General features: G+C 39.0%; 1 protein-coding gene across 1 annotated transcript; it reads right to left on the reverse strand.

Annotated features, from left to right (window-relative positions):
* Positions 1–262: 262 nt before the first annotated feature.
* On the reverse strand, positions 263–11,640 carry LOC106910466 (excitatory amino acid transporter 3-like). Its single transcript, XM_088007499.1, has 10 exons — positions 11,472–11,640; positions 10,548–10,688; positions 10,310–10,402; positions 10,175–10,204; positions 10,093–10,103; positions 8,532–8,716; positions 4,972–5,014; positions 3,837–4,018; positions 3,576–3,683; positions 263–266 (listed from the first exon to the last, which is right to left on the reverse strand). Exons 1-10 carry the CDS (start codon positions 11,638–11,640, stop codon positions 263–265), a joined length of 966 nt encoding a protein of 321 aa, XP_087863625.1.
* Positions 11,641–22,215: the final 10,575 nt, after the last annotated feature.

The following is a 22,215-nucleotide window of genomic DNA, read 5'->3' on the forward strand; positions in this document are numbered from 1 at the left end:
AACTTAAGAAAATAGGTTATTTCAACAGTCAGCCATTTCCTTCGTTATAGCGTTCCTGTAACACTTGGAAAATAGGGAGATCTTCTTGTCTCCATTTCCTGGAAGCAGCTCTTTGAAGGTGTCCAGAAATGCTAAGAAATTATAGTTGTTCTTGCAATAGTTGTGGTCAGTGTTGATCATGGTGAAAGCCTTTTCATGAATTCTAACTTGGTGAATCTCTTCTGGACATTCTCATAGCAGGTGATGACTCAATTCAATGTGGTCACCTAAAAAGATGGCAAAGCAAAGAACACAAGCACTGTGTCACATCAGCCAAGTTGCTAAATAATGCACATAAAGGATAACTTTGACTAACATATTAGCTTTTAATTTGCTAGATTAAATTTGGAGGTAAAAAATCTATTTGTCTGCCTTTAAAATACGTTTAATATTAAGGGCTAACCTTACAGTTATGGAGTTTAATAACTTTAGCTAACTTTAACTTGCAGCAGGTTTAAACTGCTCATAGCTAACATTACAAAGAAAGAGAACACAGTCAATGTTATTTTCTCAAAGAAAATGTAAAGTTAATAAGACACATACCTCATAACAGGAGGTCTGGCCGTTTTAACTTGTGTTAGGTTGGCCCCACAAGATGGAAAATTTCTTCTTCACCAACACACTGCACGCCTGTTCGTGCACTGCTGCCTCTCACTGGTGGAGATGGTGTATTGCACTACTATAAACAGCCTTAAGTAATGTTTCAAATGCAAAGCTCATAAGTGCTTTGTAGACATCTTGCTGTAAAGCTTTAGGAATAATTAAATTAATAAATTTAAGACTAAACAAAATGACAGAGCAATATAATATTACCACATAAAGCTACATAATTTTTAAAGTTTAATCAGAAATGTTTTTATAACAAATGTCAGATCATGATTTCTTGAAAATAATTAAAATACATGCTTGCACAGTAACATCCATGAAGATGTTTGTGCATTTCTATTCAGTCTCAATGAATCCATACTTTGTAGATAAACATTTTGCTACAGCTCCACCTGCAGGCTGTTGGGTCGTGTTTCAACCAGCTTTGCTCATTCATACAAACATTTGTTACATTCTTCTCTACAAAATAGCACAAGCTAAGATTTAATGGAGAGTGCAAACACACAGATTCTTGCCACATATTATCAAATGAATATAGATCTGGACTTTGTCTATCCCATTCTAACACATAAATAAGCTTTGACCTTAATCAGTGGTCTCAAACTCCAGTCCTTGAGCGCCAGTGTACTCGAACCTTTAGATGTTTCTCTGAACCTACAAACTTCTATGAAATGGTTAAACTTCATTTCCAGCATTCAGTCAAGATCTGCAGAAATCTGCTAATGAGACTGTAGTGGAGCCAGGGTGTGCTAAAGCAGAGAAACATCTATAAGTTTCAGGACACCGACTCTTGAGGAGTGTAGCTTGAGACAACTAATCTAAACCATTCCATGCTCTCTTTAGTTGAAGGTTTAGATTCACTATGCTGAAGGAAGACGGACCTCGCTGCAGTCTAAAGTATTTTGCTGCCTCTAACATACTGTATTTTCTCCCAGGATTGATCTGTATGGAGCTCAAACTCTAACCTTCTTCCTCTTTCTTATCTGAAAGCTTGGTATATTGTTTTAGAAATTAACCCTGATTTAAACTTCTCCAGAACTTCCTCTCTGATGTGTCTGCTGAGTTTCTTGGCCTTCATGATGCTGTTTGTTCACTAATGTTCTCTAACAAACCTGTGAGGCTAAAGAGAACTTCTGAAGGGAAATGCTTGAACTGGACCAAATTTTTGGAGGAATCAGAGCAGGGGCACAGTGAAAAGTGATGACGATTCTAGGGCCCCTGACCAGCAGGGGGCCCTCCACAATTTAATTATTTATATTTTGTTCATAGACATAAAATAAAATAAAAAAATCGGGGTCCTGTCAAATACAAAATTAATCATATTGAATTTTCAAAGATTGTTTTTAGCAGTAAAAACATACACATCCGTTTTTGCCCTGAACTCCCCGCTCAATCTGCATGAAATGGTTCGTTCCTGCTTAGAGCTTAACAGTGACTATGCAGCTGTGGTCAGTAGAGGCTGCAGCTGAATGCTGCGGCAACTGTGGCATTTACTGTGCTGCTAAGAAAAGTTATAAAATCAGGTTTTCAAAAACAAAATAGAGAGAGGGAGAGAGAGAAAAAAAGGCAAGAGTGTTAATTTATAACCCAGTTTTCCTCCATGAGAGGTGAGTATACTGTGTGAGATTATGAACCATTTAGCATAATTAGCTTAGCTACAGACTACTGTTTGCCTCCATTTCACTAGCATTTAATGAATTAAGAAAATTTTTTTTACTAACATATTCATATATTTAACTTGTTCCCTGTGCCTTTTACCACTTAAGAGATGAGTGAGTCAGCAGCAGCTCTAATGTCCCTCCTGGCCTGTTCTCTCCCGAGTGAAGTTAAAGCTGCAGTATATCATTTTTATATAAATATTTTTTCACATATTTTTTAAAACTGTCATTATGTTGTGACAGTATGGTATGAGAGGTAATCTGTGAAAAACCTATTTCCTCTGCCTTCTCCAAGTGTTAGAAACAACCAGTCAGTGGCAAGAGAGCTTTAGTGCTGTCAATCATAATTTCATATGGTGCTGCTCATTCTTCCTCCCCCTCAATTTGTGCCATGCTGCAGCTAGCATAGCACATAGCTGTGCAGATTCAAACTGTGAATGCTCAGTTTAGTTAGCACAGCTACCAATGACGGCAGACAAACAGTTTCTTGTAATGATAAGTTGTTTCTCCCCCATTAGCACATTTAGCAGTGAGTGAATGAGGCTAATTGACAGTGCTAAGAGCGTCCTTCTTGCTCTGATTGGTTGTTTTGGTCAGAACGGTGCATTACTTTGACCAGCAATAGTAATTCAGGGAGGAGATGGAGGAGATTGATTGTTTTCACAAATATGGAGAAAACATACTTTTTATTAAAGTTATGTATTGAAGCTTGGAAAAAATGCAACTACATAGCATTTTTGAGAAGTCTGGATTGCTTTATGTGTAGTTCCAGATTGATTTTGACTGTTGCTCATGGGGAGACATTTCAGTATCTAAAACTAATACAAAAAATGTAAGCAACCTACTTGCATACTGGATGTGGACTGTTGGATGTTAAATTCATGAGCAGTAAACATTGTGCTAGTTATCAGTATTGAACTAAAGAAAGCAATGCAGATGCAAGCCTTTAAAATTGTCACGCTTTTTATAGAGTCAGAAAATTGTAACAGCAGCAGTACAGAGGGCACCAATCAAATTTTTTGTCAGGGGGCCCACGATTTCTGGCAGCGCCCCTGAATCAGAGTAAAGAGGCTGACAATAATTGCATTGATGAAAACTGATGTCTAAACATCAAAGAGGAAAATATCAGTAAAATCTGTAAAACTGTTCTGTAAATATATTCATAGCACAGTTTTCTTCTCATGTCACTCAGGTAGAGTTCAGTGCTGCTACCTCAGAGCAGTGATATCAATTTGGTAACAAAGATGAAAAAGAAAAGATATTTGGACATACCCTGCAAAAACCACTCCTACAAGCTTTGTGAGCTTAAGGACAGCCCGCCAGTCCTTAATCCCCAACACATGTTCTGTGATCAGGAACATAACTCCGATTGGCAAGTACCTCAAACAAAAAACAGTAAAAAAAAAAGTTTAATAAAAAGAGTGTTCGAAATATATTTGAAGTTAACTGTTAAGAGTGGAAGCACCTGTCCTATGTAAATAGAACTGAATATGCAAAAGAAATGACATCTGCTCAGATACTGTCTGATCTTACCACAAAATCCAGTTGACTATGATTTTTATGGCATCGTTGAGGCATTGAATGGCCTCCACAGTGATTCTTGCCTCATGTCCCACCCTGTTTAACATGATACCGATGGCGAATGACCAGATGACCAGTCCTAACATGTTGGGTCCATCAACATACCTGCCTACTAGTTTCGTCTCAGTACCATTCTGCACAAAAAACACAAGTATGGCGGCTCCAGCTCTGACAACAATATTGTAGGAGTACATCACCTTGTTGGACAATGCATTTCACTTTTTCATGAGTCAACATACAACCATTGATTTTAATGCATTTAATATGCATTTATCTTGTAAATGACCACTCTAAGGCACAAATTCAAGTGTCAAACTCTTCACACACAAAAATAATAAACATAAGCGAAATGGAGCCAAATGGAGAGTAAAGGAAGGAACCAGCAAAGAGTGACTGAGAAAGAGGTGTATCGCTACTGTTAGGTTGAATGCTGAACAAAGATCTGGGCTAATGAGCTAATGGGCGGCAGGGCTGAGGAGAAAGAGAGAGAAAGAAGAAGTGGCACAAGGGGCGAGGGAGAGAAGACTTTGGACTAGGAAATGAATCTAACAAAAATAATGAGACATAAGAAACATAATGAGAACCAGAGTAACTAAGGAAAAGACTAGACAGAAAAAAACTAGAATCACTAAGAAAATTATAGAAACAGGGCAGAACGAAGTAAGTAAGGAATACAAATAATGACAAAACTAAAAACAAACTAAAAAATACCCCAAGATCTAAGCTCTAATAGTATAGAGCTATTAGTGTTTGCATTGTTGCTTGTCCTATGTCTTAACTATGGCACACCTTACTGTCACATTGGCAAACACCACCTCCCCATTCAGGCTTTAAACTGGAAGAAACTCAAGGCCATTATTTTTCTTCCTCTTCAATTTGAAGTTAGTGGCTGTAAAATGACGATTCTAGAATGAAAAAAAAGATCAGAAGAAAAAACTCACCAGTTTTGGATCAAGGGAGAGGCCAGGTTTTGTTTCAACCTGAATAATCTCAGTCTTGTACTGAGAGAAAAAAATAATTGGTGTTACATTTCCAAACCCCAAATAGGAAATTACATAGTAAGCTGTGGGCTAGAATAAAAGCATACCTGCTCGTAGAAAGCCTGAAAGAAGTTCTCTGGAACCATATTCCTATGCAAGTAACAGGAGAGTCAGAAAAAACTAAGCTTGTAAATGTTAGAGACAAAAAACATGCAGATGTTATTTTACCCAGATATTTCACAAAAACTTAGATAGTGTCATGGTGTGGTGTGGCGGTGGACTCCAACGCAGCAGACAGTAGACGTAGAAATAAATGGATGTAGTGATGGGTCCGGTGTTGCATCAATCCGGGTTTCCCCATCAAATACGGTTCCCCCTGCGTCTTTTTGCCACCCCGCCCAGGCGGCAAAATACGCGCGTGCTCGTGATGAGCACTGAGAAAGCCCGCGCGCTCATCTGGGGAACTACGGATACCGTGAAAGCTCAAACAACATGCTTCGGCAAAGTTCACACTTTCTTCAAGTTTTTGCTGAAACTATATATATAAAATTAGGTATCTGATGGGTGATTTTAACATAGGGGAAACGGTATCGAGCATTAAAATGCATTGCCCTGTTTTTAATCCATATAGCACTATCTATCTATCTATCTATCTATCTATCTATCTATCTATCTATCTATCTATCTATCTATCTATCTATCTATCTATCTATCTATCTATCTATCTATCTATCTATCTATCTATCACACACACACACACACACACACATATATATATATATATATATACATACCATATTTATTATTATTATTATTATTATTATTATTAGTAGTAGTAGTAGTAGTAGTAGTATTAATTTCACACAAAAACGTGAAGTAAGTGTGACAACTTTGCCGAAGCATGTTGATTGAGCTTTCACGGTGTCCGTAATTCCCCAGATAAACGCGCCGAACAAGGGCGTGCTTGCTACGCGCGTGCTTTCTCATCACGAGCATGCGCGTATTTTGCCGCGTGGGCGGGGCGGAGCGGCAAAAAGACGCAGGGGGAACCGTATCTGATAAGGAAACGCGGATTGACGTAACACCTGCTGCACACACCGGATGAAACAACAAAAATGAAAACAAATTTATTTTCCAATATAAGATCAAAATGGTCCCACACTGCAGAAACCTTTCGTTTGAGGCTGCTCCATAGTTGACGCTGTTCCGTAAAAGATCAAGAATTCGTTTTGCAAATGCATTTGACAGATTGACAGATTCGCTTCCCTATAGACACAGTTTGGCGCGTTAATGTAATTTCGAAACAGTTCCTGTATCGGTCACGTGACTTGCTGAAACCAATACGCGCACCGACACGGGTTTTGGTCTGTGGGCTTGACACATGCGCCGAAGCATCGGTGTTGCCGGTGTTACGTCAATCCGCGTTTTCATGGATTGATGCAACACCGGTTCTTGCCAGTTTCTACTTGATCTATCTGAATCCAAATCCAGCTGAAATTGACTTGTAGTTTACTTTCATATTATGTTCTGCAGGTTAAGTGTCGCATATGTTTGACTAAACTGTCTTATTTAAATAAATCCACCTTTTCAATGTTGAGGTATTATGAGGCATGAGAATGAAGTCCCAGATACACCTAGATAAACTCAGATATACAGCCATTCTACAAATTTCTCAGTTGCATTTTATAAATTATTTCACATACAGTTAACCCTCGCTATAACGCGGTTCACCTTTCACGGTATCGCTGCTTCGCAGATTTTTTTATAAAAAAAATTTCCCAAAGTGTTCTGCGTCCTGATTGACCATATGATTGTTAAAAACAGTCTCCGCGCTTCTTCTCTACCTGAGTGCCAATAAAGTTACGGTATTTAATACAGATTGGCCATTCAGGAGATGGAAACTGAAACTTTGAATGCCAGCTGGAAAAAAAAACTGTTGCCAGAGGCAGCGCAAAACCTGACCGGAGTTTCGCTTGATGAGATCCATCGCTCTGCCGTAGATACAGCTGTGAATCTCGCGGGACAGGTTGGAGGAGACGCTTTAATGACATGACTCCGGATCACATTAATGCCCGATTGATGCACACGCACATCCGCTGATGTAGAGTATTTAATTGTGCTGTATAATAATTGTAAAACCTAAAGGTAACTACTTTACGGATTTCGCCTATCACGGGTTATTTTCGGAACGCAACCTCTAAGAAAAACAAGGGTTCGCTGTAAATGTAGTGTTTACTTCATTTTTCTACAGCAGGAGAAGTTTTGTCAAAAAAGCGTAACAGACTAAATTTTAAAATGTTGTAAAACCTTTTTTTGAAAATTTGTGGGAAAAAAAAGTCCATGCATCCTCATTCCAAACACATTCACATAAATTTTCACTTTATGGTACATGTTCCCATTATTTATTGACTGTATATCAAATATATTTTATATTTAACTGAAGATATGACATAATACAATATATAATATTCAATAAAATACAAAGACTTAAATCTTATTGTATAGACTAGGTCATCAAATCACTACGTTCCCTGTAGGAATTTTTAATGTCCAGCAGGTGTCAGTATTGAGTGACAGAGTATCGACACAGAATCGACACAGTTTTGCTATGTGTTGAAACGATACATGACGCCTCATCTACCCATCACTAAGTGGATGTTTTAGTGAAGAAAATCAACCAACAAAAAATCCAAAATCCAAGGATAGAAGAAAATCCAAAAACAAAACAAACTGGAAACACAAGGGAACAACAGGTAATCCAGGGAGGGAAACATGGGTAGTGACGATCAGGGTGACAAGACAGACTAGCAAGTTGTGACTGGGATAGAGGAGTTTAAAAACTGGGAGGTAGTAAGTGGAACAATGGACCTAACAAGATGAGATAACTGGTTGCAGGTGTGAATAGTTTTCACAGGAGCTAGCTGAGGGGAGGGGAGAAGATGACACGAGGAAGCTAAGGAGTTAAACTGGGGGAAAAAAACAGAGGAAACACCAGGGACCTGAAAATATCTCTAAAACGAAAGAAAACACTAATACCAAAGAAAACCTGATAAACTAGAAGACAAAAAGACATGAGGGACAAACATAAACAGAAAGAAGGCTGATCTAACAATAAGAACTAGGGGACAGAGAGCTATAGAAACTAGAAGATCTGAGCAAAGAGATAGCCTAACTAGAATTACTAAAGAAAGACTAAAAAAAGCTAAAGTGACAAAATAAGATCTAGAAACACTACAGAGGGAACTATAAGGATTAAATACAAATAAACTACAGTGGTGTGAAAATGTGTTTGCCCCCTTCCTCATTTCCTGTATTTTTGCATGTTTGTCACACTTGAGTGTTTCGGAACATCAAACCAATTTAAACAATAGTCAAGGACAACACAAGTAAACTCAAAATGCAATTTGTAAATGAAGGTGTTTATTATTAAAGGAGAAAATAAATCCAAGCCATCATGGCCCCGTGTGAAAAAGTGATTGCCCCCTAAACCTAATAACTGGTTGGGCCACCCTTAGCAGCAACAACTGCAACCAAGCGTTTGCGATAACTTGCAATGAGTCTTTTACAGCGTTCTGGAGGAATGTTGGCCCACTCATCTTTGCAGAATTGTTCTAATTCAGTTACATTAGAGGGTTTTCGAGCATGAACGGCCTTTTTAAGGTCATACCACAACATCTCAATAGGATTCAGGTCAGGACTGTGGCTAGGCCACTCCAAAGTCTTCATTTTGTTTTTCTTCAGCCATTCAGTGGTGGTCTTGCTGGTGTGTTTAGGATCATTGTCCTGCTGCAGAACCCAAGTTCGTTTCAGCTTGAGTTCACGAACAGATGGTCGGACATTCTCCTTCAGGATCTTTTGATAGACAGCAGAATTCATAGTTCCATCTATCACAGCAAGTCTTCCAGGTCCTGACGCAGAAAAACAGCCCCAGCCCATCACACTACCACCACCATATTTTACTGTTGGTATAATGTTCTTTTTCTGAAATGCAGTATTCCTTTTACGCCAGATGTAATGGGACACACACCTTCCAAAGAGTTCCACTTTTGTCTCATCGGTCCACAAAATGTTTTCCCAAAAGTCTTGGGGATCATCAAGATGCGTTTTGGAAAAATTGAGACGAGCTTTAATGTTCTTTTTGCTCAGCAGTGGTTTTCTTCTTGGAACTCTGCCATGCAGGCCATTTTTGCCCAGTCTTTTTCTGATGGTGGAGGCATGAACGCTGACCTTAACTGAGGCAAGTGAGGCCTGCAGTTCTTTGGACGTTGTTGTGGGGTCTTTTGTGACCTCTTGGATGAGTCGTCGCTGTGCTCTTGGGGTAATTTTGGGTGGCCGGCCACTCCTGGGAAGGCTCACCACTGTTCCATGTCTTCGCCATTTGTGGATAATGGCTCTCACTGTGGTTCGCTGGATTCCCAAAGCTTTGGAAATGGCTTTATAACCCTTTCCAGACTGATAGATCTTAATTACTGTCTTTCTCAATTGTTCCTGAATTTCTTTGGATCTCGGCATGATGTGTAGCTTTTAAGGATCTTTTGGTGGACTTTACTGTGTCAGGCAGCTCTTATTTAAGTGATGTCTTGATTGAAAATAGGTGTGGCAATAATCAGGCCTGGGTGTGGCTAGAGAAATTGAACTCAGGTGTTAAAAACCACAGTTATAGTATATTTTAACGAGGGGGGCAATCACTTTTTCACACAGGGCCATGATGGTTTGGATTTATTTTCTCCTTTAATAATAAACACTTTCATTTACAAATTGCATTTTGTGTTTACTTGTGTTGTCCTTGACTATTGTTTAAATTGGTTTGATGTTCCGAAACACTTAAGTGTGACAAACATGCAAAAAAACAGGAAATGAGGAAGGGGGCAAACACTTTTTCACACCACTGTATAATCACTAAAGAAGCTTGACGTAGACTCAGAGATACAAGAAAAACAGAACCTAAGTAAAGAATAAACCTAACTAGAAACACTATGAAGGGCTGATAAGGAAAATAACAAGGCAATTGTAATCAGACTAAATAACCTCAAATAATAAATGTGAAATGACCCTGAAGGGCTAACCTAAAATGGACTAAAACATAATGATAAATAAGATCAAAACCAAACCCAAAAACCCAGAGTCCTGACAGATAGTTTAACTGATGGTAATCAAAGATGATAAAATATCTATTTTATCTTTTCTGTACTGGAACACATTACAGGAAATCATGAATTTTGTCTCACCTTATAAGATCCTGCAAGATCACATGCAAGACAAAGGTTGACACACCCTTTTTGTCACTGTGTAAGTCATGTTCTAACACACCAGGCTTGATTGTGAGAGCCAGAAACATTCCTGCAACACAAAGTATCAGGCAGGATGTCAAAAGCAATAACACAGAACAAACAATAGCGGTCTTCATAAATCTATCTTAAAATCTGCTGCCCATGATAAATTTACCGAGAATTACGACTATTGAGGTAGAGCCACAGACGAAGGTCCCTGTGATGATAGCTGTTTTCCTGGACATTCTGGTGTTTAATCCAGTTACTCCTGAGAAAAGAGAGCATATAATCACATGTTTTAATCAACATTTATACAAAAATATCCTCAAAAAGATGAGTGAGCATCTTTTCAGTCTATCTCTATAACAATTATAAGTTAATATATCAAGTATCTGAATTCATATTTAGTTTGCCTGCAACCACGCTTGTCACAATGAGGGGTACAGCAAACATCTTAAGCATGTTGATAAGCATTTCCCCTGGTACTTTGATCCAGTCTCTCAGTTCTTCATTTAGAACAGGTGTAGCCCTCAGCAGAAACCCAGTGCCTAACCCTGTAGGGCAAAAAAAACAACAAAAAATATTTATACATATAGATATGAAAAAAACTTCATCATGTAAAAGCCTTAAGAAGTAAATGGGAGTGCTTAATAAAAATAGCAAATGATACATTTTGCAGATATATTTTCCATATTTTTTCAGTTTGTCTATAGGCAACATTGTACCCTAATGCTGAATATTCAAGTTATATGTGTTGTAATAATTTGTTAAATATTGTGTTTTCACTGTAAAAACAAACATCTAAAAACCATCCATCAGTTTGTGAACTGAGCTACTGAAAAAAAAAAGAAATTTTCAGTAATCTCCTTATTTATTGAGCTTCATTTTAATGCATCCAAGATCACATGTAAATTTCAAATTTTAACATTTTACATCTATGTTAACGAACCACACAATAAAACTAACCACACAGTAACAAAATGCCATGTTGCCATGGTGATACAATGGTTCACGATGAAATGACTGCAGAACAACTCCCCCTACAATCTTTTGTTTAATACTGCTATTTCATAAATGGAAATGCTGGGGACAATATAAACAACTTCCACAATCATGATATAAAACAGATTAAAAGATGAAAAGATCAACAAACTCCCATAACAATAAGTATATATTTTTAAAAACTTCACACCTCCCTGGTTCCCTCTCCTTGGGCTGCCATCTTATCGTGGTGGAGGGGTTTGAGTGTCCAATGATCCTAGGAGCTATGCTGTCTTGGGCTTTCTGCCCATGGTTGTGTCACCCAAGGCAGACAGGTCCTAGGTGAGGGACCAGACAAAGCGCAGCCTGAAGACCCCTTTGATGGACAAGAACTTTGGATTTGCTGTTCTCTCTCTGGGGAGCCACTCTGGAGCCAGGCCTGGAGATGGGGCACGATGGCGAGCGACTGGTGACCGGGCTTCTAGGTGGCTCAGCCCGAAGAGGAGACATGGGACCCCCTCCCATGGGCCTAGTGGTGCAACTACACATTATTCAGGTGGATGCGAAAACATAAATCGGCGCCCCCCCCTCCCAGGGAAGGAACGTCAGGGTGAAGGAGCGACGCTCGTTATGTGCGGGAGGTGAAGGAGCGTGAGGCGCGCTGAAGTGTATGGGGAAAACATAATCGGCGCGTCGCCCCCTCCAGACGGGGTTTTGGCGCCCCCTCTGGTGCTGCGCCCCTATGCGTTGCATACGCTGCATACCCACTTTTTGCGCCTCTGCATGGGCCCACCACCTGTGAGAGGGCCCAAGGGGGTTGGGTGCAATGTGGGATGGGTGGTGGCCGAGGGAGGGGACCCTGGTGGTCCAATCCTCGGTTGCAGAAGCTGGCTCTTGAGTCGTGGAATGTCACCTCTCTGGTGGGAACTAGTGTGTGAGGCGGAGAGGTTCTGGCTAGAAATAGTTGGTCTCACCTCAAAGCATGGCTCTGGTTCTGGAACCAGTCTCCTTGAGAAGCCCTGGACATTCATTCCACTCTGGAGTTGCCCAAAGCGAGAGGCGCCAGGTTTACCCCAGTGAACGAGAATACCGCAAGTTGCCTTCCCTCAATGGAATATATAGTAGTCAGTCCCAGTGACCGTTTCATTCACGGTTTAGCCAATGTGCTTCCTGGGTAAAAATCAAACGACAAATGCTGCCCAAAGCGCGCCCTCCCCATCCCACCCCGCTCAACAGTTTCCAGCAACACAGGTGATACACGTGAGGGGCCCGGTCATTGGCCCCGCCACCCGGCCCGACGCTGACTTGTTCCGCTAGTGCGGGCCACTGTCAGTCTCATACCTTATTTGGAAACGGGACCATTGCAATCTGGAAGTGAAGGGGGCGCTATTTCCTATACTTCCGTTTTTATTTTCTTTGGAATCTGTGACATATTTTCACCTTTAGGAAGGAGTTTCAATCTCAGAGTGTATTTGAACTTCATTCTTTTATCCTTTTATTTACTTTAGCGCAGCTCACAGTTTTTAGCAAATTCTGTAGCTTTCGGTTTACTTCTAAATCTGCTCCTTAGTCGCATCTTTTCGGGCTTGCTACTGCCTCTAGTGGCGTGAGGGTGGTAACACAACTTATATACTTGCATTACTAAACCAGAATACCGCAACGCATTTATTATTTTCTATTAATTCTGGCATTACTGGAACAGTAAAAGATAAATTATCTTATAAAAAAAATTTTTTTTCTCATTTTTCTAAGGATGTAGAGCTAATTAAATGACAATATTTTTATGCATATCTATATATCTCCATCAATTATAGAAGGAACAAAAGACAAAAGGAGACATGAAAAACAACATGATTATCTATAATAAAAATACCATTCGCAATTTATACATAAGAAATTTAATTGAGCAAAAGTCAATAACAAACAAATGAATTAGGTACAGAAGAATAATAACACAGGTTGTTACAACCAGGGCTGTTAAACAGATATAAGCAAAAGTTATTTTTTTTGTTTTTACAGTGCCATGTATATTATTGAGAGACTTTTTGTTGGTAGAGTCTTATATATAGAAAAAAATAAGATTAAACTATTTAATCAATCAGCGAGGAAATTTTCCTTTGACTCTAAATCAATAAATCATATTCATGAATCACATTATTACACGGCCCATCTGTGGCGACGACACAAAAAAAAAGTAGTCTGCAGAAACTTTATGTGGCATACAATGATGGCATGAGGCTTCTACTCAAAGTGCCTAGATGGAGTAGTGCTAGCCATATGTTTGTACATAATGCTGTTTCCACATGTGCAGCTGTGCTCAGGAATCTTATGTATAAATGCATGTGTAGATTATATGTGTCATGCAATAATATAATTGCAATTTTAGTAAATCCTGCTTTTAGTACAGTGAGACTCTCGTCAAGATTATGGAATCACTGGCGTCATCATTTATTTGTGACTCGGTGAATAATACGTCATGTTTATTTTTAATTTTCTCTTATTTTGCTTGTTTTTACCTTTTTACCTTTTTTGTGTCTGGAATAAGATGATTGATTGATTGATTGATTGATTGATTGATTGATTGATTGATTGATTGATTGATTGATTATCAACAATTTGTGAACAGAGCAAAACACTTGGCATGCTATAGGTAAATGTTATTTAGTTTTGTAAAGAATAATTATTGCAATGTCAATAAATGACGTCTAATAGATGTTCCTAGTTACCAGAGGGACACAGTAACACCTTCATGAGCTCAAAGGTTCAAACTGATGAATAATGAGAATGGACGCTCTCTGCTAAAATATTTCTTGCCATCTTTCATGTTCTTTCAGCAAACAGTTCAGACAGAGTTGTTTTAGGTTTCACCACTATTTACCTGCTGTTATTCCTGCCATTGAAAGTATTCTTAAAAGATTCTGTTAGTCTGCAGCTCATGTGACCAAACCAGCCAAGGAGATAAAAAGTTAAAACTTGACTTAAAATGTTGTTTTAACTTGAATTGAGTTAAAACTCAAGTTAGAATGTTTAGTTTTAACATTTAACTCAACAACCTCTGCCTAACTAGAGGTTGTACACAACCTCAAGCAGGGTAACCCTAAGGGTGATTCTCACGAACCTAGTCTTTTGAATGTCTTAGAAGATTTTAAAGTCATACTCATGAAAATTAAAAATAATTCACTTTTATTTGAACAATCATAATTTCTAACATTTGGCACACTTAATTGTTAGTTACCAAAATAGTTTTTTAAATGTTTTTTAATTAATTTTGGAGTCAGAAATTCATTACCGTAATGCGTCCGAAGTAAAAAAAATGCTTTCACCTCAATTTATCATTGTAATTATTCAGGCTGGTTTATAAAAAAATACTACCAACTTATTTAAAACTATGTTAACTAACTCAATATTGTAATATTTAATGTTTTCCTATTAAATAATAAAAATATATTAATAAAAGTCAGTATCCGGAGGTGCAAAACTCATTACCGTAGCACCTTGTTCAAAGTCCTGTAATATTTATTAAAAAAAAAGAAATTTAGTTATTTTGACCCATAATGCACAACAAAGAAGAGAAGACAAAAGATGGCTAAAAAATAAGACTGTTTGATATCTTTTGATTATGATAATTGTTACGTTTCTCCTCGCATATGCCTATTTCCACACCACAGGCGATCATTACCGTAATGTGCATTACATCATGTGCTTAAAAAGTAAATAATTAGATATTTTCCTGTAAAGAAGATATTAGGGAATTTGTATTCTAGGTGAAAAATTTTTGCTGAGTCACCATGACATGCTACCATTTTAAGCTATCTTATGCGAATGTCACTCATTACCGTAATGCACAACGTTCATTACCACGTAATTTGAGACCTGTTGCGGTAATGAAAAACAAGATTACGGTGATGAACAGTCTTTTTGAAATGAAAAAATAGATAAATACATAAAGTTTAATACTGCTTGTTATTGTTTTTTTTTTTTTTACACAATTACAGCAGTTTTTGATTTACTTCCTACTTATGAAAAATGGTTATACTACTTATATTAACAAATATTAATTACCTAATGTGAAGGTCAAAAGGAAGTAGTGCTGGCTATCAATTAAAATGTCCAAAAATGCTTCGATACAGAGGGACCCATTTCAACTCATGATCCAATTTGATGGTTTTTCGATTCAGTTAAGGATATTGCGCTATCAAAATTTTACTTGGAAGGTGAATGAGTGAAAGAAGATGTATATTGGGGGCAGTTCTCCTGGATAGGCAGCCTGGGGTGATGGTCCACCTATTTAAAAAGGGAGGATACAGAGTATGCTCCAACTACAGAGGGTTCTTAGGCCTCCTTGGTAATGTCTATTCAGTGGTTCTAGTTTAGTCGAATCTAAGTTTCAGGAAGAGCAGTGTGGTTTTTCTCTTGTTCGTGGAGCACAAGACCAGCTCTACACCCTCAGTAGGGTCCTGGAGGGTGCGTGGAAGTTCACCCAATCAATATTATTAACATGTGTATTGTGAACTTGGAAAAAGTGTTCGACCGTCTCCTTCAGGGATCCCTGTAGGGGCTGACAGTAAGTCAGGCTCGTTTCCGGTGAGAGTTGGATTCCACCAAGACTGCCCTTTGTCATCGATTCTGTTCATTACTTTCATAGACAGAATTTCTAAACGTAGCCAAGATGTGGAGGGGATCCGTTTTGTTGATCTTCGGATCGCATCTCTGCTTTTTGCAGATGATGTGGTCCTATTGGCTTCATCAGGTCATGATCTACAGGTTTAGTTCCAAGTATATCTGTGGTTATGGATGGAAAAATGGAGTGAGAAATTGACAGGTGGATTGGTGCAGCGTCCACAGTGAAGCATATACTGCTTTTCATTGTAAGCAGTAATGGCTTTCCATTATGGTTGAGCAATATGCAACATTTTCCCAGTTGTACCGGTCTGCCCTGGTGAAGAGAGAGCTGAGTCAAGAGACAAAGCTCTCAATTTACTTCCCTCATTTATGGTCATGAGATCTGGGTCATCACCGAAAGAACAAGATCACAGATACAAGAGGCTAAAATATTTTTTCTCTGGGTTCTCTCATAGAGATAGGGTGAGAAGCTCTGTCATCCGGGAGGGACTCAGAGTAGAGCCGCTGCTCCTCCACATCGAGAGGAGCCAGTTGAGGTGGCTCGGGCATCTGGTAAGGATGCCCGAGCCACCTCAGTAAATAAATCACCCTTAGAATAAATAAATAAATAAATAAATAAATAAATAAATAAATAAATAAATAAATAAATAAATAAACCAACCAACCAACCAGTGAAGGACATAACCTATTGTCTAGGGCTGTGTAATAATATTGATTTTGCAATATATATCAATATTTTCTTTCCTAGAAAAAAAATCGATATAGTAACGCAAGTATCGTAACATCCAACTGTCACCTTGCTCACTCACTGCTTGCTTCACCAGGTGAGTGATGAGGTCATCAGGCTTAGAGTGATTCCTTCAGATGTTAAGTGTCAAAGTTAAAAAGGTATCAAACTATGCAGAGCAGGTACTTGGTGCACTTTATTTACTTTACAAATGCAAGCTACAATTTGTACTGTTTCAATTAAAAGAAACATGTTTTCTCACCACTTCTTTGATTAATTTTGTCCAGCTGTTGACTTTAAGTTTGTGCCCAGGTCCAACCAGACCCAGGTATTGTGTAGTTGGTGCTTTTAATAATTTTTCAGTTAAATTAATTCAATTCAACTCTATAATGCTCACAAAATGTCACCAAAATTACTCTCACTCTAAAATCTTTCAGAAAATTGCAAAAGTGTATTGAATTGTATCGTTTGCTGATTATCACAATATATATCATATCGTGAGCAGAATATGTGTATCGTATCGTGAGATTATTGTATCACTGCAGCCCTACTATTGTCGAGGATTGATGAATCCGTCCAATTGCCCAACCTTACATTCCAAGCAATAAGCAGAGATGAAAAAAAAGTTAGGTCTTCATAAAAAGTAGAGTGTCTGAGAATAGTTCTTAAAGATATAGTCAGTGTTTTCAGCAAAGTTGAGCTGACTCTCCAGGAATGACTTGAGGCTTTTAAAATTTGCCACAATGTCAACAGGTTGGCCATCAAGTGAAACTGGAATCACTGTCAGGTTTTGTTTATCTCATTTAATTTGCTCTACTGCCTTAAGAAAATGAAAAGGTATGTTCTTTTGTGAGGGAATTTATCTTTTACTGTTCCAGTAATGCCAGAATTATTAATAATAAAGACTTTGTGGTATTCTGATTTAGTAATGTAATTAGATTAGTTGTGTTACCACCCCCACGCCACTAGAGGCAGTAGCAAGCCCGAAAAGATGCGACTAAGGAGCAGATTTAGAAGTAAACCGAAAGCTACAGAATGGGCTCTTTGCACCTCAGCTTCCGCGTTCGGTGTAATGCGGCTCGATTGTTTCCGATCCAATACAAATATCATTTACACTAGGTGCTTGCAGGGCTTGGCCAAGGTTTGTACATCGATCCGAAGCCCCAACAAGTCAGCTGGAGAAAGGTTTTAGATGTTCGCCTCGTTATACATTCACTGACACGAAGGTGAGTTTTACTTAAACTTTGTGGCTAACATTAACCTTAGCTTATGCTAGTAGGCAATATTCTCGGACATTGTTCTTGTAAAATGTGCTATTTAAGTATCTAAACATTCTAACGGACAATGTATTTATCTTATTTTCAAGTATATTATGTGTGTTTATTGTCGTTAGTGTCACAGACTAACGGGAAGGTTCCGGTTCGGGCTTTTTACTTCCGAAGCCTGACGGAGCTCAACAAGCCTCATAGCTTGACAGTAGCGCAGCTCTGGTGTCAGAGATCTGGTTCAGCTGTTCAGGTTCAAAGTTGCTGGTTTTAGAAAAATATGACCGTGTTGCTTCATGTCTCCGTGTTATTTCGTTTTATTACCTTTGCATGTTTCTTGTTCAGAGCTCAGATAGGACGGTGTTTACAGCAGGATGTACAGGCGGATCAGTTGCTCGGCTTCTGGCTCTGGTCTGCTCTCTCGTTCCCATAAACTCTTTCAGGCTGAATATAGAAGTGATTCCATGGAAATAACTCAGGGAGGCTCCTTTATTTACCATCCGTATCCCCGGTAGTTTTAGGCTGATCCGGAGTGAAGTGAAGGCTGCAAACTTTGCTGTGCGGCGTTAGCTGGTAGCGACAGATATTTACAAGCCATCTTCTTAATTCAGGATAGCTTGGAAATTAACGAAAACTTAAAAGCCCATTATATTAGGAAGACAACAATGTTAATAGTATTGTTTTTTTGCATCTGAAATACGACTTAGTCTTTTCTACCAGTCATGGTAACTCAAAGCGGAAAAAAGTGAGCCGCATTAGCTCCTGGAGATGTGACGTCAACGCCTTAGGTGCAAAGAGCCCATTTGCTAAAAACTGTGAGCTGCGCTGAAGTAAATAAAAGAATAAAAGAAAGAAGCTCAAATACACTCTGAGATTGAAACTCCTTCCTAAGGTGAAAATATATCACAGATTTCAAAAGAAAATAAAAACGGAAGTATAGGAAATAGCGCGCCCTTCACTTCCAGATTGCAATGGTTCCATTTCCAAATAAGGTATGAGACTGACAGTGGTCCGTCCCCGCCCCTTTCTGTTTGCTGCAGCGTGGTTGTTCTCCTTAGAGGTAGGGTGAGGAGCTCGGTCATCCGGCAGGGACTCAGAGTAGAGTCGCTGCTCCTTCACGTCGAGAGGAGTCAGTTGAGGGGGCTTGGGCATATGGCTAAGATCCCTCCTGGACGCCTCTCTGCTGAGGTTTTCCGGGCACGTCCCACCGGAAGGAGGCCCTGGGGAAGACCCAGGACACGCTGGAGGGACTATGTTTCTCGGCTGGCCTGGGAACGCCTTGGGATCCTGTGTCTGGAACAAGTAGCAGGGGAGAGGGAAGTCTCGTCCTCCCATCTTAAGCTGCTACCCCTGTGACCCGACCCCTGGTCCTCTTGTCACTTCTCTGTTACTTTCTCGTTCCATGTGTGTTCTCTTCGTGTCTCCTTGCTGGATTCCTTCCATTGGATGTTTGGTTTGTGTTTCTGCGCTAGCTTCCGCGGGGATGATACCAGAGGACAGAGAGGAATGGATGATGTTAGTAATGATAGGAAGCAGAGAATTGAGACAGGGCTTGACGAGAACTGTAGGAAAAAGTTTGGACTGGTTGGAAGACGGTTTACACTGGTTGATTGTTGATTTCAGGTGAAACCGGGTTAGATCAAACCCTATTTCCATCACCGGAGAAAATGTGAAAGTGGTTGAGGAATATAAGTACGTCGGTGTTCACCTTGACAACAGACTGGACTGGAGATACCTCAGTCAAGCTATCTATGAAAAGGGACAGAGCAGACTGGACTTCTTGAGGAAGCTAAGATCCTTCAAGGTTTGCAGCAAGATGCTGCAGATCTTCTATAAGTCTGTTGTTGAGAGCGTCATCTCTTTTGCCATCATCTGTTGGGGCAGCAGCATCAGAGCCAGAGAACTGAAAAGGCTCAACAGTCTGATAAAAAAAAGGCTGGTTCTGTTCTGGGTCTGTTCTTCGGACAACTGTGCAACCTCTGGAGATGATGATGCAAGGAAGGATTCTTCAGAGGATAAAGAAAATTATGGACAACAATGACCATCCTCTTCATGAGACTGACTTGGGAAGAGAGGGTGTCTTCAGTAGTTAAGATCTACAATAAGTCTTTGAAGAATCTTAACTAATGAGTTATGACATTTAATTTCCCTTTGGGATTAATAAAGTATTTTTGAATTTGATTTTGAACTGTTAATGTTCACGGCTTTGATTTAAAGTTAATCGATTAAGTCCTTGCAGCTGTTCAGTTGACATGCAGGATCTTTTAGACCAGTGTTTCTCAACCCTGGTCCTCACCGCCCCCTGTCCTGCATGTTTTAGGTATTTCCCTTCTGCCACACACATGAATTGTATCTTTGGGTGATTAACAGGCTTCTGCAGCACTTGATGGTCATGCAATCATTTGAATCAGCTGTTCTGAAATAGAGGCACATCTAAAACATGCAGAGCAAGGGGGCTGTGAGGATCAGGGTTGAGAAACACTGTTTTAGACAGAGTTAAGAAACTGATACTCTGAATGGAGAATATGAGGGAGGTTTGAAATTATTTTCTGAGCCCGTGTGATTATAGTTTCATTGAAAATGGTCTGAAGTGAAGCATACTGCTTGACCCACAGTAGCAGCAGCTCATAGCGGTTTACAAAACAGAATAGAATATATTTTATTGATCCCCAACGAGAAATTGCTTTATGAGAGACAAGTGGGGTTAGACAGAGAGGTTCCAAATCCAGGCAGAAATGCTGAACCTAATGATGCAGCTCAGTGATTCTTGAGTATAGGGACAAAACAAGTCTTATGGATAAAGCACAAAATTTGAATAAAACATCCATCCATCCATTTTCTTTACACCCTTGTCCCTCAGTGGGGTCAGGAGGGGTGCTGGTGCCTATCTCCAGCTAACATTCCGGGCGAGAGGCGGGGTGCACCCTGGACAGGTCTCCAGTCTGTCGCTGGCCAACACAGAGACACACAACCATGCACACACACATTCATACCTAGGGACAATTTGGAGAGGCCAATGTTTTTGGACTGTGGGAGGAAACCAGAGTACACAGAAAAAACCCACGCATGCACAGGGAGAACATGCAGAAAGACCGGGGCTGGGAATCAAACCCAGAACCTTCTTGCTGCAAGGCAACAGCTCTACCAACTGCACCACTGTGCAGCCTGAATAAAATATACACAAAATATATATTTTTTCAAATATCTGACTGAAATAACCTGAGTCATGTGAGCACAACAATGTATGTTTTCCTGGTGTTTGCTGAATATTTTTTTGTATTTTAAACATTGTAGTAGGTGGATGGTGTCTTTAAAATCCCTTGTCCTGAAGCAGAACTCAACACATTATAATAGTTTAAAACAAATTAAGGAATACTAAGGTAGTAAGTATTATGACAATTAAGTATAAGTAGTCATATAAATAATTATAAAAGTAACAATAAATTGAATAAAAAATCATTTTTATATATTTTCCAACTCCATTGAAATTTGTTCCAAGTTTTTGTCAACACTGTCAGACTTAAAAAGAATATTTAAAAAATCAGGCATTATTGGGGGGCACCAGGACTTCTGAGGACCCCATGACCTCTTTCTTTCTCTTCCTTTGCTGAGAGGTCAGTAGTTAGCTCTGGTTAGCTTAAGTTATTCTTTAGATTTTCTTCTGTTTTATTCCTAAGTTGCTCGTTACAACCATGATGTACCAACTCCAACAGATAATTTACAAAAGGTTGATGAAATTTAAAAGCTTAATTTTGGTAAACTGTAAAGATTTCATGGACCTGATGAGCTACAATATTACCTCCTTCAGAATAACATAATATAAATTGAGGTAGTTTGGCTTTTTGTCAACTCCATCAGAGTTTTTAAGACTCTTTCAGTGAAATTGTTGTCAAATCTCACTTAAATATGCAATTAATTCATTTTAATGTATTTTACATAAATTGCATTACTTCATATGTATCAAGTATTTCTTTTTACTCACTAGTTTGTCACCACCTTCAGTTCTGTGTCAACTCCGTCAGATTTACTTTTTGTTGTTTTAAATAATATTTCTTTTGTTTCTTGAGAAGCATTTGTCTAAGACTGAGTAAAAATATCACTCATAGGGTATTTTAAAAATTATTTTATATTTATTTTTTGTCAGATGGTGATGACAAAGATCTGGGTCAGGTCGATTAAAAATTAAATTTTTTAAAAAATGTTGCAAATGGGAGCCCGCACTTTAGCGTCTTTACATTTCAAAAACATTGTCATATTTGCATCCATAAGGTTGAGAAATAATTTTTTAAAAAAAAGGGAAAATTTAAACCCATTTTGTCCCTATTCTCGAGAATCACTGAGCTAACGGTGCTTTCTCTATTTCAGTATGTTGAAAGAGCAACATCATTTTTTGACTGACACAAGAGGCCCTCAACCTGCACAGAAAGTGTAGTTGCTACAGGACCCTGTTACTGACCGAGTCAACCTGAGCAGTCCAGGAGAGTT

The sequence above is a fragment of the Poecilia mexicana genome, unplaced genomic scaffold (genome assembly GCF_051168715.1).
Source record: "Poecilia mexicana isolate PSO_F unplaced genomic scaffold, ASM5116871v1 scaffold_7, whole genome shotgun sequence".
Classification (NCBI taxonomy): Eukaryota; Metazoa; Chordata; class Actinopteri; order Cyprinodontiformes; family Poeciliidae; genus Poecilia; species Poecilia mexicana.